This window comes from Cygnus olor, chromosome 15 (assembly GCF_009769625.2).
Source record: "Cygnus olor isolate bCygOlo1 chromosome 15, bCygOlo1.pri.v2, whole genome shotgun sequence".
NCBI lineage: Eukaryota > Metazoa > Chordata > Aves > Anseriformes > Anatidae > Cygnus > Cygnus olor.
Window position 1 is genome coordinate 8,018,779 of NC_049183.1, and position 12,671 is coordinate 8,031,449.

At 41.4% G+C, this 12,671-nt stretch overlaps 2 protein-coding genes and 1 long non-coding RNA gene across 4 annotated transcripts in view; 1 reads left to right on the top strand and 2 right to left on the bottom strand.

Moving 5' to 3' along the window:
- Positions 1 to 5,025, bottom strand: part of PDXDC1 (pyridoxal dependent decarboxylase domain containing 1) — a 31,462-nt gene extending 26,437 nt beyond the window's left edge. Inside the window, exon 1 of one of the 2 annotated variants that reach the window (XM_040575230.1) lies at positions 4,884 to 5,025. Coding sequence is in view for 1 of the 2 variants with exons in the window: in XM_040575229.1 (XP_040431163.1) it covers positions 4,565 to 4,585 (21 nt within the window). In the remaining variant the exon portion in view is untranslated. Of the gene's footprint in view, positions 1 to 4,564; positions 4,702 to 4,883 lie in introns of those variants that run through there. The other variant, XM_040575229.1, reaches the window with a different exon arrangement.
- On the top strand, positions 4,750 to 11,926 carry MPV17L (MPV17 mitochondrial inner membrane protein like). The gene is made up of 4 exons (XM_040575236.1): positions 4,750 to 5,023; positions 6,562 to 6,632; positions 7,877 to 7,906; positions 8,072 to 11,926. The coding sequence occupies exons 1-4, from the start codon at positions 4,750 to 4,752 to the stop codon at positions 8,249 to 8,251; spliced, it is 555 nt and encodes a 184-aa protein (XP_040431170.1). The 3' UTR covers positions 8,252 to 11,926.
- LOC121078748 overlaps positions 8,868 to 12,671 on the bottom strand; it is a 40,150-nt gene continuing 36,346 nt past the window's right edge. Inside the window, exon 3 of the long non-coding RNA XR_005824717.1 lies at positions 8,868 to 8,900. This is a non-coding gene — a long non-coding RNA (uncharacterized LOC121078748). The remainder of the gene's footprint in view (positions 8,901 to 12,671) is intronic.

Here is a 12,671-nt window from a genome sequence, read left to right on the forward strand (position 1 = left end):
GCACCTGAAAGAGCCTTTTGTCTTCCTCCCTGAGAATCTTCACATAGCAAAACTGCAGACTGTTTCAGCTCTCAAAAGCATTTTGAAATGTTTGTTGCGTAATTCACTTTCATGTGAATGTATTTTCAGAAGCCTGAATGTCTTTCATTGCACTGCTTGTTGATCTTCAACGCACTGCTCTTAGAAACTCACATTTTGTTTCAGTGCTTTAGTTTATGTAGGACTTCTAGCTATTTACTGGCCTGACAAAAAGAGTAAGTTTCAGGGGCGCTTCTTTGCTTGCTTGTTTATGAGTGGCTAGGCCAGCAAAGCCAGATTTCTTCTTCCTTACTTCTTGATTATGTCTGTTAAAAATTTACCATCAAAACAAGCTGGTTGTCCAGTCATTTAGTGCCTACAGTCCCCATACGAGTATATTTACAACCCATCTTGGAAGGAGAAGTAAAACCTTCACGGGACAAACAACGCAAATACAACATTAAAGCAGGGTGCACTGACACCCCACCTGAGCTCACTTTCTTTCACCAACAGCCTTCATCGTTGAGTTCCTCTGGACCGATTTGTTTGACCTCCTGCAGGGTTTGCATCCTTCACGTGCACTATCCCAATAAACTTGTTTTCAGCTCTGCAGTTCTTTCTGCCAAGCACTAGGAGAACTTGTGGGAAAGCTGTGGGCACTTCTATCCTCCATCCAGCACAACGGAATGTTCATGCCTCTAAATTCTTCTCTATCTTGTGAGCTCACTTGCATTAAACACACTTTAATTATTTTTACCTTTTTTTCCCTGTTTAAGCCTGAGATGATTTATGAGGTTGCTTAGGCCTACAATTCCTGCAGAACTGAAGGACAGGGGAATGGTGTGGTTGCTTCCTTTCAGATTGTGTCCAGCAGTAAACCAGTGAAGCAGGGGACTAGGTCTCCTGCAGCACAAGCCAGCTCTCAGTTAGCTCTGATACTTGTCAGCCTCCCCATACCTGCAGTAGCTCCCATCTCTAACATTAGCAAGTGGATCCAGGCTCACTATCAACATCCACTATAGCTTTTCTTTTCAATATGCTTTTCCTTTGCTGAAAAGGCACTTAGGGAAAAATGCAAACAAGGAAACAACTCCAAAAACCGGGACATTACTTGCAGATGCAGAAACTGAAACTGCTCATATTAGCCTTAGTTTCTGCCCTCAGCCCTTCCCTGGGTACCACGGGATGACTGACCACAGTTAGGTAATCCTTTAACCAGGTGGCTTCCAAGACATGCCATGTCCTTTCAAGCTCCAAGGAGGCACTAGCCACCACTTCATCCTTCATTCAGCATCCCGACACCTCCTGCCCCCTCCGGTTCGTCCAGAACCCTGACATTCACTCGCCTATCTCATTCTAACCGGTTGTTGTCTTTGAGATGCACTAATTAAATTCAGTAAGGTTAATGTTGTGAGAGGCACAATTTGTGTTTACTTTTGCATTTTGTAACTAATCTATTATTCTTTAAGCACTTTGAACTGTAAAATACAGGCAGCATGTCACACCTCAGGGTCACCTGGCAACAGGGGGAAAGATAAGGGGTCATCTCCGGTTGTTGCCTTTGAGATGCACTAATTAAATTCAGTAAGGTTAATGTTGTGAGAGGCACAATTTGTGTTTACTTTTTCATTTTGTAACTAATCTATTATTCTTTAAGCACTTTGAACTGTAAAATACAGGCAGCATGTCACACCTCAGGGTCACCTGGCAACAGGGGGAAAGATAAGGGATCATCTCCGGTTGTGAGAAGACCGAACACCAATTACAAATTCCAAAGTGAGAATGCTGTTTCATATCAGCGTTTTACAATCTTTACTTTGCACTTCTGCTGGCTGTACTCCTAGTGCCAGAAAGGGATGATTTCAAACAGTCTGCATAAACTATTCTGCGTGCAAAGAGACTCACAGGCGTAGCACAGTACTTCACCAGAAGTATGCCTTATTTCCCCCCTACGTTATTATGTTTGCCTAGAAAAAAAGTTTTACCAGCCAAGAAAAAAAATGTTCTCAACAATAAATTAATCTCAAACAATGATCAGAATTCTTCAAGCCAAAATAATACTGTGTTTATTCTGCAGGCTAAGAAATGCCTTAGATGACAAATAAAAAAGCAGCACTTTCCTGACTGTTAGCCTTGAATGCAGAAGGCTAATATTACCACAAGGCTTCTGCTTACAGGCATTTGCTCTTTTAAACTTTATCACTTCCTTGTCATGCAGCAGGACTGGCACACACATCTGCTGTCACAAGCACTCCCTGAAGTTACCAGGATGTTGTGGTAATTAATACAGGAACAAAAGAAAAAAAAGTTACAGGCTGAGAGAGAAGCCCAAACAGTTTATTCATGTTTAGGGAAAACAGCGCTGCGGAGACAGCAAGGAGATGCAAAGAAAGAATTTGCCTTATTTTATCAGCGACAGTCACCTAACTTGAAACTTAAAATGTTAAAATCCTTCAAGAGTGGTCACATATCACAATATAAATGGAGCAAAAAAAAATCATAGATCTGCTGCCCAAACTTCGAGTTGAACACAGTCTTCCAGAAGAAATTAAACCTGAAATTCACCCCCAAATTTCTGGATTTCTGAAAAAAAAAAGCATCCTAATTATACCACTGAAGACACACAGTGTTCATAAATTAAAAAACAAAAAGCCATGTCTGATAAAACAAAGATCACTTGCAAAACTAAACTATGAGATTGCTGGTGTGCACAACTGCATGTCAGATTCTACAAGTTCTCCTCGCAAGCCTACCATGCAATGTTTTCAATTCTCAAGAAGTTTCTCACACACTTAAATCATTTTATTTGCATGCAACTAATGAGCATAGTCATTCACTGTCACCCTATAGTTAGGTGATTCCAACAAAAGGCCTTCATCATTATGAAAAATACAAAGTTTTTACAAACTTTTATACAAATTAGAAAGCACTTATCACTGATATCCCAATAAGCTGTATGTATAAAAACATAAAAAGGAGACATGGTACAAATAAAAGACACTCAGATGCATTATGATACTGCTTAATAAGCACAGGGTAAGGGGATGCACATTCTCGGAGGATAAAAATATCCCAGCTTGGATGAATTTCAATTTGATTCATGAAGAACACTTCTTTTATATCACACACAAGAGCAAATAAAGTGCGGATTTTACTAATTCACAGCTATCTTAACTAATGGCTACTTCAAGAGGGCACTAACTGCTAAGTGCATGGAAGACAATAATTGGGTTATGACATGACACAGAGTGCTACAGCTTTTATCATCCAAGGCGAAAAGAGCCATGATAAAAAAATAAGAGAGGAAGTAAAACAAACGTTAACTCTTTACACATATCTATTTGTGTATACTGAAAATGAGATACACGAGTTTTCATAGGGCCCTCGCCATGACAGGCTACTACTGACATCAAGAATTCAAATAACCAAAACACAGACTTCTACTCCATTACAAAATTTAAGCATTAATTCTTGCAGGGCGTTTTCTTTGCTTGTGATGACCTAGTTGCACACAGTTTATAAGCAGTCTGTCAGCACTATAGGGCAGTAAGTTGCCCTGTATCAGCACGCCTTCTTTCAAGTCTGTGGATTCAAGCACAGTAAAGACCATATTCCAAACTAGTAGTCAGTTAGGTTTTACTTATTAAAACTTTTCAGAAGAACGAGCAGTCACCATGACTTCTGTTAGTGCTAGTGAAGAACTGAAGCATTTAAAGCTGACCAAATACTCCTTAACATTGCATTCTTCATTTGGATTCTAATACAGCTAACTGTTTTGCTGTCTACTTACTAACCATGTCAGAAAGAGCCCTTCTGAATTTCCTTCTCATTCATTTTACTGCAGCACATCCCATTCACACTTATCTAGCTGATTCCAAAGACTACAAAAAACCGAACATGCTGAGTACAGGAAATGATGCAAAGTGGACGGAAGCAGTAACATCTCCACAGCACACAGAGTGTACGCTGCTGCAAATGCATACTGTCCTGAAAGGCATACAACGGAGATAAACCATATATGAATAATGGTGATAAGCCACATCTGAGCAGCCAGCCTCTCCTTGCTTTCAGGACAGGTCTCCCGAAACACCGCAGGTGCAATGAGAGCCAAAAGTGTGACAGGTCCCAGAAAACTCCTCCAGATACTGATTCTCAGTGACAACGGCAAAATCAAATTTCTCAGCGACTGACATCATTACACAATTGCTATTTGCTCTGTACAGGGCACTGAACAGAAAAGAGCAAACAGCGCTATCTCCCCACTGCCCTGCTGCAGCCCAGGAAACGAAACCGTCAGGAGACCCCAGGAACCGTCAGGGAGCACCCAGGAACCGTCAGGGAGCACCCAGGAACCGTCAGGGAGCACCCAGGAACCCGGCTCTGCAGGAGGAGCGGTGCTCACACCTCAGCCAGGCGCCGACCCCGTGCCTCAGGCCCGGCGGGGCGTCCCGGGAGCCCCGGGGCCCTGCGCGCTCGGCGCCGGTCCGCGGCCCCCTCACCCCGGCAGCCCCCTCATCCCTCAGGGCCCTCCCGTCCCCCCGCAGACCTTCTCCAGAGAGGCGTCCATGGCCGGGGACGCCCCGCGGCTCGCCGCTTCCGCCGGGCCCGAGCGGCTCCACGCTGGCAGCGCTGACGAGGCGGCGGCGGGCGGGGCCGGCAGCGCTCACCGAGGGCACGGCGGCGGCTCCCAGCGCTGCGGAGGGCGGGGGCTGTGAGGGCGGCCCGGCCGCGATGGCGGCGGGGTGGGCGGGCAGCGTGCTGCTCTACGCCGGGCTCACCGCGGCCGGGGACGCGGCGCAGCGGCGGGGCCGCGGGCAGCCCCCGGACTGGGCGCAGACGCGGCGGGTGGCGCTGCTGGCCCTCACCTTCCACGGCAACCTCAACTACGTGTGGCTGCGGGCGCTGGAGAGGGCGCTGCCCGGCCGCCGCCCGGCCGCCGTGCTCGGCAAGGTGCTGTGCGACCAGCTGCTCGCCGCCCCGGTCGCCGTTGGTGCCTTCTACACGGGTGAGTGCCACGGCTCGGGTGCGCCCCCGGCCGTCCCGTTTCCAAAAGGCAGCCAAGCGTGGCTGTGAGGGAAGCGGGACAGCTCAGCAGGCTGTGCCCTCCTCTGCCTCACGGGTGTGTAGAAGCACAGCGCGCTGCCGTGAGTGACAAGGGATAACCTTGAAAGCCAAGAAATAAGAAGAAACTTTAGACTCTGAAGAGACTATCTGCATGGTATCAGGAGGTCTGCGTTTTATGACCCTGCCAGGAATTTACTCAGTTTATGACTGAAGAGAAAGGAAGCCAAGGAAGAAGTCAAACACGACATTTTTACTTTCTGCCCATGTCAGAACGCGAGCAGAGACTTGCCCAAGGACCAGGAGGATGTGAAGGACCCAAGAAGGAAGGGAGGGTAAAAATACCTAAATCAGGCGGCAGTAGGAGCTTATAATGTGTCAGCTGAGAGATACTGATAACCTCGTGGCATGCATGTATCTAGAACGATACCTGCGGTGGGCTAAGTGACTTCGGGTTTCTGCTATGTGCAAATGTGTAGCTTTGGATTTTAGATCGATTTGTTACAAGCATGTTGTCATAGAAGTTCATAGAATCATCAGGGTTGGAAAAGACCTTCATCTGGTCCAACCATCACCCTACTACCAATGTCACCCACTAAACCATGTCCCTAAGCACCACGTCCAACCTTTCCTTCAACACCCATCACCTTCACTTAATGTAGGTCGCATCTTCCAGTCACGGTGGGTGATCTTTAAAGGGCTGCTACAGCTTTCTATGGCTTTTAGAAAGACACCTAGTTTGACACGTGAGGGTTCCCATCACAGGGAATAGTTTAAAGGGTTCATTATTTTGACTATTTTGCATTTTATCTCCAGTTTGTATGGTCTAATCCATAATTTCAAATCATGCTGCTTTTGTCTTGGGTTTAATGATGGGAGCCTGCTGCAAGGTTGTGTTTGCCTAGAATCGAGAGGAGCTTGGACCAACTAGAATTTATTTACAATTTTGAAATGCTGCCTGTGGAAAGTTAAGCAAGTAGGTTTTGAAATTGTTCTACTCGTCTATTCTAGGATTTGGATATGAGGTAGATATTTATGAAGATAAAAATAGCAGGCTGATTATGGCTCAAATAAATTTTTTTTTTAAAAAAAGGTGCCCTTTTCCACCGACTTCAGTGGGCTGGGGCACCTAAACCCTGTTGAGGACCTGGGCCACTTCTGGCAATTCAACAATATGCACGGTGCCTCATTCTGTCTGTCTCCTGCGTGTAAGATGTATTTGTGTTGTATCTGCTTCTACTGCCACTGCAGAGTTACGTGAGCAGAGACCATATAACTGAGAGCCACATAACCTGGAGAGCCAAGTCAATAGATGAGGATATACGATGTAGCAATTTTAGGTAGTAGGAATGGTACTTTTTCTTTGTAATATTTATCAACTTTTCTTTCAAAATGTATTTTGAGAACAGGTTGGGATATTATTGAAAAAAAAGTGAACATTTTATTTTTTTTTTCTGATTGTCTTAAGTATTTTACCACCAGGTATGAGCATCCTTCAGAGGAAAGAGGACATCTTTTCAGACTGTAAAAAGAAATTTTGGAATACCTATAAGGTAAGGCAAGCGATTAACTTATCACCCAGCTACACAGAAAAAATAACATTATTGTATAAAATATTTTAAATATTATGTCTTCCTCTAACAGCCTCCCTCTTATTTCATTATTTGATTATGTGTAGGAAACTTTAAGTACCAGCAGTCATCTGAAGTCCAGGTAATTTGGGGCAGGCAGGACTGCCAGATTAATGAAATAATGCCATTCCAAAAATGAATAATATTTATATATATATAAAACACTTGCACCCGGCTCTGTTTGAGTGAGAGCCCTACAGTACAACACCGAATGTTATACGCTAAGATTGTACTATCTTTCCTCTTAAGAAGTACGCACGCTCCAGTGTTTAGTTAGCAATACCATTGACAACATGTACATGAACACCTGTTAGAAACATTAGTTATAGAGACATCTTTTTTAGGAATCATTTTGAGCCTGTACTTTTCACTGACAGTCTTCTCACTTTCAGAAATGCAATCCCTTGTTCTAAGAAGGCTTGGATATAAATAGCTGGTTTTGGTTAGCATTTCTCTATACACAGGAAAAAAAATTTGTGCTATCTCAGAGCTGAGCAACTTAAGAATTTTAAAGATTTCTCAGGCACGGGAAGAAAGATAGATTAAAATAAAAGTATAATAGAAGGAGAAACTGTGATGTGCCATGTGCATTTCTCTTTACAATGATAGGATGTAGGTAGGATAGAAAAGGATTATTTTTACTGCTGGAGAAGATGACTCTAAAAACAGTGCCCACTCTATCCTATCAAAACATAAGGTTTCTATTGACCTTATGTTCTATGAGTAAATTATCTGTTGAGTTTTGCAAGAAAGTCTTACGTGTATGCGTAACTAGAGGGAGCATTGAACGAGTGAAATAAATAGTGTTCAGTGGTATTTTTCATTCATGGCTGAAACAAATGTTCACATATTTAAACATTTGTTCACCCATCTGGTAAATGTGCTTATGTATTTGGTGTCAGGTGACTTTGAAGATTTCACTGTAATTAGAGTTTTGTATTTAAAATGAGTCAGAATAATCTCTTGGAGAAATTCCTTGCATGGCAGCTCATAAAGATGATTAGTAGTTTAATATTGCAACCTCAAAGTTAACCAGCTTAATTTATATTTCACCATCTTCTATTAATTTTATTAAAATATATTTTAGTTTTTGCTAAAAGTGGTAGGAAAAACTTAATCTTTGTGGTTGAAGTCTACAAGAATAACATGATTCGTTTTCATTTCAGACAGGACTGATGTACTGGCCTTTTGTGCAGGTGAGTTTTGGGGTAACTCAGTGAGCCTTTCTTTCTGTAAAACCTGATGCTATGCATTTAGAGGATATCTAGCCTAATGAGAAGTCAGTGGAGTTTTGGGGCGTGTAAGTACAAGACCTAACAATGACTGGAGCACTAACTGAGCCCTCTCTCCTTCCAACACAGCTGTCAAACTTCGTTTTTGTCCCCGTTTACCTGCGCACAGCTTACACTGGGCTTTGTGGCTTTGTCTGGGCTGCCTTCATTTGTTTTTCCCAAGAGAGTGGAGATGGCACAGTAAAGTCAGCATTTATGTGGCTCCAAAGAGAGAAGGTCAATGCAGATGAAGAACCATCACAGAAATAAGAACTTCAGTTCTGAACCCATTCTAAATCTGAAGTGAGCTTATGAAAGTCAGTAAACTGCGCTGCAGTTTCATTGCTGTGTTTAGAATAATCATCTCAACATTTTTTGGTTAGTATAAGCAGTGGAACAGTTTGTCTTTTTGCCTGTTTATTTTTTATAAAATAGGCCAATTGTTTATTGGCACTGAATTATTTTCATGCTGCGAGCCCATCTCTTCTGGGAACAACTGACTTACAGGGCAGCATAAGCATTTGCACATCATGTCAGACTGTCTCACTGGGGAGAAATATTAACTGTAATTTAATTTTCAAGCAACTTGTAGTCCCTAGAAAAAGGGGAATAGAACATTAAATCCTCAACTGTTGTATTTGACAATTGTTATCAGTGCAAGATTGCTTTTGCAGAACAAAATTTAATAGATTTCTTATCTAAACAGTGGCAACAACTCTATTTTATTCAGAGAAAAAAAAGACTCTATTTGTAGAAATATATTCGTGTTCCTTTTGTCTTAACTGGGAGAACAATTGAGTTTGGACAACACTCTCAGCCACATGGTCTGATTTTTGGGTGGCACGGTGCAGACTCAGAAGTTGGACTCAGTGATCCTTGTGGGTCCCTTCAACTCAGGATATTCTATGATTCTATGATTCTGTTCATAGGAGACACTGTCATATAGTAACTATACATAGGAAACTAGGAAATGGTGAAAATCAGTTATAGACTTATTTTGTCAACTGAGGACCAGGTCTGGATGCAGGTAGGGATAATAAGGGAGTCCTTAGTTTATTAAAACGACATTTTACGCCTTAAAATTTAAGCTTGAAACAGTATCTGATTAAACCTATCTTGATGATGATTGTAAGGACAAGACTTAACCCTCTTTGTTGTGATGATAATAACCACTTTGAGGAATGTCTAAGTTCCTCAGTCTTACCTAAACAGTAAACCAATGCCTGCTTAGGCTATAAATGTACACTCCTTTAGCCAGCAGCTGTACTACTTAATATATTGGTTACAATGGTTTGTCACTGCAGGAGCCCAGTGCTACTTAGGGCAGACAGGGAAAGGGATCACGCAAGCACTGCCCAATCTATTCCAGGTAAAATCAAGTTTAGCAGAACCCATTAGTCAAGAGTGGTGCAAAGTACCTGTGTGGCCTTGACTACAGAACTACAGTGTATTGGAGGAGGTGTGGGGGGGGGGCTTTTTCTACAGTCCGTTTTGGTGACAGACAGGTGAAAGAGGTAGCTTCCTTCTCGGCAGAGAAGTCAGTGCAATTCCATCATCACCTGGCACAGGCAGACCTGGAAGAGGGAACCTGCACCTGCCTTAAATAATTCATTTTAATTGACTTTAGACATCTGTAGTGTGGACATCTGCAACTTGGCTAAATACTTTAAGCTCTACTTATAGTCAGTGGGGGAAAAACAGGTAGTTTTGGATATCTGTTTTAGGGTACGATGAATTATGCACCGTGTCTGTTTCTTGCCATCGCTAACAGTCCAAGGTGACTGGCTCCTATGTAGATAATTTCATTGTACATGTTTGTATGTGGTGGAATGAATTCCTCTTCTTAATGTCTGTCTTACATGTTTGTATGGGAGTAGTTCAGTGGGTGTTGTTGCACAGATCTCACAGTGTATATTGGGCAGTCCTGAAGTAGGACATCCCAGTAGCAATAGAAATTCACAGAACTAACTGCATTTTATCTGTCTACTTAAAAAAGGAAATATGAATGAATAGGTATTTCAGGCTGCTACAGCTGTTAAATTGTTATTGTGTGTATATATCTGAAGTCCTTGAGATAAAGAAGCAATTCCAGTAGTGTTTTGCTGTTAATATATTTTTAGGAACAGAAGAGTATTTTAGTCTGTTCTGTCAATGAGACTTAAAATTTTCAGATGATGTATGATAATTGAGTATTTGACTTTATTTTTACAGGTACTTTTTATTTTTGCTTGTGCCTTAAGTGTTAAGGATTAATAGAATTCATTTGGAGAATGGAACTGGAAAATAATGACATTACAAGGAGAGAGAAGTAGGGATATGGTGGTGGTCTGCTGCATGCTGTAGCAGTATGCCATATTAAGCTGCAACTCTGTGGTGCACAGAATTATTTCTGCATGGGTATAGTTAGTAAAGCTTAATCCCTAAGTGAACCAAGAATTTAAAACTCTTCTCATGATCTTTGTAATGCTGATGCTTTTGTTTAGCAAGAGCATTTAATGAATGGGAACATCCATCTTTTATTTTAAATGGCTTCAAAGCTTACATAAGCTGTGCTTTATTGCTCTAGGCTTTTGTGATGCCAGTTTTTTCTTGGGAATTTGAGCTAAATCCTCTTTGTCTTCAAATTTATCTGACTGTGGGCTTCAGGGTTTTCTTCCATATTTTTGTTATGTGAAGCATGGTTCTTTCATGTAATAAGAGCCTGCAGCTCTTATATTTTAGTAAACTTAAGATTGTGCATATTTCTCTTTCACTTTCTCTGTTTTTCTTGATAAACTACTTGATGGTTAAGTAACCCAAATCTCATTTCACATATATTTTTATATTTTTGTAAATACCAGCACTGATTGTACTAATAAACATTCCAGACCCACATAATACAATAAAATGAAGTGGGGCGTGGGGGGGGACACAATTTCTCAGTGTGCATAAATTGATGCACCTCCTAAAGATTTCCCACCTCTGTCAATTCAGTCTGTTGGAGGACCTACCCCATTAGTTATTAAAGACTTTATTATTTCTTGATAAAATTTTGACTTAGAATATTAATTTCACAGAATGGTTGAAGTTAGAAGGGACTTCTGGAGGTCCAGACCAGGTCATCTAGTGCAACTCCATTTGATACGTACATTACTGAATTACTAGGAGAATCAAACACAAGTTATTTCTTTAAAAAAATAAATAAAATGAGCTGTGTGAGAGTTGTCCTCTTTTTGTTCCACCACCCTTTCAAAAACTGTCATAAGAGAGTTAGGTTTTATGACTATTTGAAGGGATTATACTGCTCTTAATGCCAGCTGAACACGCAGATTTCAGTAACCAGAAAGATAGGAATAGAATTAGACATCACATAGGTGCTCAGGAAAGAGGGAACATGCTGCCAACAGCTACTAGCCATGCATTCAGATGACATTTCCATTTCATGGATTCTCTCTAAGAGCAAATGTGTTAAGAAGACATATTTAGATCAGGTGCAGTTCTAGCTTCATGTTATTCTGGATAGCTGTGGAGACTTAAAATCTGAATTTGACAAAATCAAAATTTGAAAATGTATTTTTCTGTTGCAAATCTTTCATGCAAATGAACCTCCTGTGCTTACTGGTATGTGAAATTCTCCAGAAGGCTTCTGTCTTCTTCACACCAGAAACAACCATCCGGTAACACAGCATAAAATAACCAGTTTTATACTTTAGTGAAGGTGAAATGGCCTGTAGTTTGGTACCGTATCTGATACGTAACTTCTCTGTATAGCACAAACTCTGAAATCTATACAGCTTTTGCCGTCTGGTTCTCTGCTGTGATGCTAGTGCTTTCTGCTACTACTAGTGCCAGTCCACTGAGATATGCAAGAAATACTTGAATCTGTCTAAAATAATGAATTTCAAGTTGACTGAAAAATGTCTGTGTTTTTGAAAAGGTTTAATAAACTTCGAATGTTGTTCTCTGGCTCTGTCTGTCTTTAACTAGTGTGTGTACAAAAGCCAGGTCTTGTGCAAAGTTCCGTGGGATCTTCATGGATCACATGCAGTGAAAAGCTCAATTTGATGTCACAGACGTTAACACAAGCAGGGTGAAAGGAAAGCAGGGATTATTCACCTCACTTAAATGTTAGTTATATGCTTCAAGTCATGTGCCACTTTTGAACAAATTCGGAACAGAATTTCCATCTATAAAATCTCAAGCACCCAAAGACTGTGCTCTCCCTTAATTTCAAAGTTGCATTGTGTATTCACATTCAATTGCCATTCCACTACGATCAAAGTTACCGTAATCCATTATAAACAAGAACAAAGAATGCAGATTGCATATCTGTATGGTCATTGCATACGCTCTTCAACAGCATTTGCCCTAACAAACACCGCCTCCCTGTTTTTTTATTATTAATTTATTAGTTAATTTAGTTTATTAATTTAATGTGGCAGTGCCCAAAATGCTTGCACTTTGTATCCAGATAGAAAAACAGACATCCAAAGAGGATGGTAAAATGCATCATTTCCCCTGCGAGTTCAGGGAAAGACAGTTGGAAAGTGGTGCTGTAAAAAAACAAGGGGAAAAGGACAGCAAGTTGGAGTTTGTTTACATTCGTGTTCTTTGTAAGCCAATGTGATGTGGGACTCCCATGCAAATGCTCCCCTCTGCCAGGAGAAGAAAACCTTAAATATAGCATCTTGATGCAGTCACTCTTCTCCAT

Bases quoted from the DNA above. Each gene is read 5' to 3' on its own strand.
- MPV17L (XM_040575236.1), top strand. From the start codon at position 4,750: ATGGCGGCGGGGTGGGCGGGCAGCGTGCTGCTCTACGCCGGGCTCACC. The intron at 5,024-6,561 runs GTGAGTGCCACG...TTTTACCACCAG, and splicing joins CGTTGGTGCCTTCTACACGG to GTATGAGCATCCTTCAGAGG. The intron at 7,907-8,071 runs GTGAGTTTTGGG...CTTCCAACACAG, and splicing joins TGTACTGGCCTTTTGTGCAG to CTGTCAAACTTCGTTTTTGT.